Consider the following 6,023-nt stretch of genomic DNA (forward strand, 5'->3'; position numbering starts at 1 on the left):
TCTGACTTGGCATCCACTCCCTCTTAAAAAAATAATTCATTTAGTATAAACACACAATCAAATGAATCTACTCAAAGTGTTTTTAATGATTTCCACCACTGGCATTACATCCTGTACGCTTTTAGGTGGATTTCCGGTGAGGTGATGCACTTCTGAAACCCTTGCTGACTAGAATATGTTCCAGTTCAACCAGCTTGTTTTCCACCGTAGTGAGGTTTACCAATATGCGCTTCTGCATGGCTATTGAGTGTGGGAAATTATTTAAAATATCCCGAGAGAGGTCGTAGACTGAAAGATTGTTGTCTGTATTGCTGTTAATTAACCCAGTAGAAGAGGGTCTTACTAGTGCAAGCGCAGTTGAATTTGATGACATTTCACCAGTGTTTCTCTGTAAAGGAAGGGAATTATACATATGTGGTTTATCGAATTAAGCAATTTCCAAACTACCGAAAAACAACTTGTTTAATCTTGGTTACCAAAAATAAACTGATTTCCCCTAATATGTAGAGATTAAAAATGTATTGAATTGCTACATTAATTCAAAAATACATTCTTCCAAAAACAGAAAAAAAAAACAAAAACCAAAAACGAAAGTAGTCGTTAGTGCCAAAGTTCCATATCCTTTCCTGAGCACCCTAGTAGGTAAACATATGAACCCTGTCTTTGACTCTTATCTAAGAGCACCTCACTTGTGACTTTAACACCAGGAAATCCACATTGACACTCGAATTATTTGTGAATGCCCAGAAAGCGCCGTAAAATAAAGATGGTGAGATTAGCAAACACACACGTGGGGGAGGAGAAGCAAAAGAAGAAAGAGAATCTTAAGATTCTTAAAGTGGGAGATGGTGGTGGAGAATGGGCACGCACAACTGCACTTTCCTCTCCAATGAGTGAAAAGCTGACCACATTACTTAGGGACTTGGGACTTTTTAGAAGAGACCACAACTGTCGAATCACTGGTCAGAATACAGGAATTGCGGGAGTGAGGGGGTAAAAGTCTGGGGTTCCTTTGAGCGAAAAAGAGAAATGAGGTGATCTCCCCTTACCTCTCATTTTACTATATTTTACTGTCTTACATATACACTCCCCAGTCCATATACTCATCTAGCTTCATCTAATTCAAATCTCCCTTACATTCGCCATTACCTGAAAGCGGCGATATTTCCAGAAGACAGTCATCAAGGCACACAGAATGCCGCTCGCTAGGAGTAAATAGACGTTCATGGTTCCTTTTCGGCCTCTTCTCCCTTCTCGGGACTGACCCACTTAGCTGGAAGTTGGAAAGCAGTGGGCCTCTAGCCACCCGGAGCTGGGAAACTTCGGGCCAGGATGCCTGGTGTAACTGGGATGCTCTGTGTTGTCCCGCTTTATGTACTGCTGAGGGCGCGAGACCTCACAGTAGGGCACACACGTGGCAGTGCTGCGCCACAATAAGATGATGTAAAAACTGGCCCCGCAGGAAACCGTGCGGCTCACCTGGTTACTGTCAGGTCCTTAGAGAGGAGAGTGAAAGACAGTGAGGAAGTTTGGGATTTCTGGGAAGCTGAAACGTAGTACAAGGACAGGCTTTAAAGGGATTGGTTAAAGAGAATATTTAAAGTGCTCCTACCTTTTAAAAAAATATGTCTTTGCTACAACCACTCCTTTATTCACTTTAAAAACAAGACAAAAATGCACTGTAAAAAGCAGTTACCCACAAATTATCTTTGCCAGAAACTACCTCCTCCACGCCCACCTTGCTATTTTAGCATTTACTGCAACCCTAGTCACATTGAAATAATTATGTACATGTGTATCATTTTACAGTTTAAGAAATAATTTGGGGGACATTTTCACTTATAAATCTCACAACAAATTTGTACTAAAATTATTTTTTTTAATTTCAAGTTTATACCATGACATTTATTTTTCTTTTATTTTTTATCAACTTTTAAGTTCTGGGATACATGTGCAGGATGTGCAGGTCTGTTACATATGTGAATGTGTGCCATGGTGGCCTGCTGTATAGATCAATCTATCACCCAGGTATTAATTAAGCCCAGCACGTATTAGCCCAACACCCATTAGCTGTTCTTCCTGATGCTCTTCCTCCACACCGATCCTGCCCCACCTCACAGCCACAGTGCGTTTTGTTACCCCTTACTATGTGTCATGTGTTCTAATCATTTACTTCTCACCAGCTCCCACTTATAAGTGAAAACATACGGTGTTTGGTTCTCCAGAGCCAAGGTATTTTTACTACTGTGTCTATTTTTGCAAATGTGGAAACAGATTCAGGTGTTAAATTCATTTGAAACTAATAGCAAAAGCAGGACTTGAATCCATGGAGTTTGAGCTCTAAATTCCCCCATTCTTGTCATTATCCACATGATCCCCACCTCCACTCTGACTTGTGAGCATCAAGTATTTTATATTCTCCTACCAAGGTACTGAACATTGTAGTTGGAGTTGTATTAATGGGAGGTAACACATACAGGAATGATTGCACTAGACAAGTTACAAATGTTCAGGAAATTCAGTTAAATGTAGACTATGACACTGACCTAAAGACCCGAAACTAAAAATAATACCCACAGTAATCTCAAGGTGAGTGTCCAACTGCAACCCAGTAACTCTGCTAGGTAAACAACCCTCATCTTCATATAGATGGGATGGGGAGAAATTACATTTTTAAGTTTCTTAATATCACACCATTTCCTGGTTATGAGTACAAAGCTTAAAGTTTTATTGATTCAATGAATATTTATTAAACCCTTATATACTAGACACTGTTCTGTATTTTAAGAATCTGATTATAAGCAAAAATAAAGTATTTCTCCACCTGGAATGTGCAGTCTAGTTTAAGAGACAGACATTCATCAAATACAGAAATGTATGTGAAAGTGCTGAGATAAATGGTACCAAAAAGTACCTGGTGGTGTGGGAGCTCATAATAGAATATAGGATCTAAAGAGGAGTGAAGTTCCTGGCTTTATGGCTTACTCAATTGGATGAATAGGAGATAAAAAAGTACGGAGTTGCTGGTCATGAATTTAGTCTTGGACAAATCCGGTTTCAGGTGGCTTTGAGACATGAAATAAATGCTCACAGGGAGATAAGTGAAGACATAAATTTGTGAGTCATCTACATATAAATCATAATTGACACTCTAGATGTAAAAGAAATTTCTTCATGTCAGTCTAGGGGAGTACAAATGAAGAGAAATTTGAATAGAGCATTGAAAGATTTTAATATTTAATAACTGGGCAATAACACTTCTATTAGTATGTGATTGTGGGCTTCCTGACATCTAAATTTTCTGTTTCACTGAATAACATTGAGTGCAGCACATTAACCTTATCTCTAACAATAGGATTTTGAATTTTGATCCTACTGGTATTTAAGTGAAAACTTCAGAAATATTTGAAAATATTCTCATCAAACACATTAGAGTACTGTTGCTAACCACTGATCTTTTTATTTTTTATTGTAAAACATATATGACATAGAATTTAACATTTTAATTGTTTTTAATTGTATAGTTTTGTGGCAATAAGTACAATCACATGGTTGTAAAACATTAGCCATCCATCACCAGAACTTTTTCATCTTCCCCAACTGAAACTCTGTATTTATGAAACATTAACTTCCCATTTTCCCCTTTCCCTAGTCCTTGACAACCCCCCTTCTATTTTCTGTCTCTATTAACTTGACTACATTAGATACCTCATGTAAGTGGAATTACACAATATTTGTCCTGTCCTGAATGGCTTATTTCAATGAGCATAATATACTCAAGTTTCATCCATGTTGTAGCATGTGTCATAATTTCTTTTTTTTTCAGGAAGAGCAGGCTGAATAATATTCCACTGTATGTGTATACCATGTTTGGCTTTTCCATTTTTCTTTTGATAAACTCCTGTGCTGTTATCATGTTTTAGTATTGTGCATAATGCTGCTTTGAACATGGATGTACAAATATATCTTCAAGACCCTGCTTTTAATTCCTTTGGGTATATACCCAGAAGTGGAATTGCTGGATGATATAGTAATTATATTTTTAATTTTTCAGGAACTTCATGATGTTTTCCACAGCAGCTACACCATTTTATATTTCCATGAACAGTGCGCAAGGTTTCCAATTGCTCCATATCCTCCTCAACACTTGTTATTTTCTGTTTTCTTGCTTTTGTTTATATAGTAGCCATCTTAAATGTTATGAAAGGTATTTCACTGTGACTTTCATTTGCATTTATGATTAGTGATATTGAATGTATTACGTGCTTATATCTTCTTTGGAGAAACCTCTATTCAGGTCCTTTCCTGGTTTTTAATTTGTTTGTTTGTTTTCTGTTGTTATTGAGTTGTAAAAGTTCTTTATATACTCTGGATACCAATCTCTTATCAGATATTTGCATTGCAAATATTTTATTTCTTCCTGTGAGTTGCTTTTTCACTGTTTTAATAATGTCCTGCAAGGCACAAAGCTTTTAATTTTGATGAAGTCCACTTTACCTACTTTTTCTTTTGTTGCCTGTAATTTTGGTGTCATATCTTGAAAATCATCGCCAAATCTAACATCATGAAGCATTTCTCAAATGTTCCTTCTAAGAGTGTTATTGTCGTACCCCTTAAGTTTAGGTATTTGATCCCCTTGAGTTAATTTTTGCATATTGTCTAAAGGGTCCAACTTTATTCTTTAGCATATGGAGATCAGTTTTCCCAGCACCATTTATGGAAAAGACTACTTATTCCTCATTGAATAGTCTGGGCATCCTTGTTGACAATCAATTGACCGTACATTCAAGGATTTATTTCTGTGCTCTCTGTTTTGTTCTGTTGGCTCATGTGTGTCTTTATGTTAGCAGCACATTTTTTTTTGATTACCATCGCTTTGTGGTGAGTTTTGAAATCAACAAATGTGTGTCCTCTAACTTGATTCTTATTTCTCAAGATAGTTTTGGCCATTTGCTGTCTCTTGTGTTTCCAAGTAAATTTTAGCATGGATTTTGATATTTCTGCAAAAATCATCTTTGGGATTTTCATAAGTCTTGCTTTGACTCTGTAGATCCCTTTGGGTAGTATTGACATTTTAAGATTATTAACACTTTCACTCCAATGTTACAGTATATATTTTCATCTATTTGTATCTTCTTTAAATTACTTCAGCCACGTTTTGTAGTTTCTAGTGTACAAGTAATTCGCCTCCTTTGTTAAGTGCATTTCTGTGTTTTACAGTTTTTGAAACTATTGAAAATGGACTTGTTTTCTGAATTTTCTTTTCAGATTTTATTGTTAGTGGACAAAAGTGCAAGTGATTTTTGAGTGTGGATTTTACATCTTGCAACTTTGCTGCATCCTTTTATTAGTTCTAATGTTGAGTGTGTGTGTCAAGGCATTTGTGTATGTACTGGTGTGTGTGTGTATGTGTGTTTGCAATATTTAGGGCTTACTAAATATCATGTTATTTGCAAACAGAGATCATTTTACTTCTTTCTTTTCTATTTGGAGATTTTTTGTTTCTTTTTTCTTTTTTAATTGCTCTGGCAAGGACTTTTAGTACCATGTTAAGCACAACTGGAAAAAGAGGGCATACTTGCCCTTTTCCATGTCCTGCAAGAAAAGCTTTTAGCCTTTTATCATTGAGAGGATGTTTGATTCCTAGTCTGTCGAGGGTTTTCATCTTGAAGGCCGTTAAATTTTGTCAAATATTTTTCCGCATCAATTCACATGATTGTGTGCTTATTTCCTTTTAATTTTGTTAATTTGATGCATTACGCTGACTGATTTTTATATATTGAACTATCTTTGCTTTCCAGGAATAAATTCTACTTGGTTATGGTGTATATTTTTTAATGTATTCTGTTGACTTCCGTTAGCTACCAGTTAAAAATATGCAATTTTAGAGAAGCTTCAGATCCACAGAAAAATTGAGCAGGAAGTACAGATATTTACCATATGCCTCCAGCCCTCACACATGCATGGTCTCCCTGACTTTCAACATCCCATGATCAGAGTGGTAAATTTGTCACAACTGATGA

The 6,023-nt window shown here is 36.3% G+C and overlaps 1 protein-coding gene across 1 annotated transcript; it reads right to left on the reverse strand.

Annotated features, from left to right (window-relative positions):
* Positions 1-65: 65 nt before the first annotated feature.
* CT83 (cancer/testis antigen 83) lies at positions 66-1,401 on the reverse strand. Its single transcript, XM_011977124.1, has 2 exons — positions 1,150-1,401; positions 66-388 (listed from the first exon to the last, which is right to left on the reverse strand). The coding sequence occupies exons 1-2, from the start codon at positions 1,225-1,227 to the stop codon at positions 122-124; spliced, it is 345 nt and encodes a 114-aa protein (XP_011832514.1). The 5' UTR covers positions 1,228-1,401; the 3' UTR covers positions 66-121.
* Positions 1,402-6,023: the final 4,622 nt, after the last annotated feature.

Source organism: Mandrillus leucophaeus, unplaced genomic scaffold (genome assembly GCF_000951045.1).
Source record: "Mandrillus leucophaeus isolate KB7577 unplaced genomic scaffold, Mleu.le_1.0 Scaffold174, whole genome shotgun sequence".
In the NCBI taxonomy this organism is placed as follows: domain Eukaryota; kingdom Metazoa; phylum Chordata; class Mammalia; order Primates; family Cercopithecidae; genus Mandrillus; species Mandrillus leucophaeus.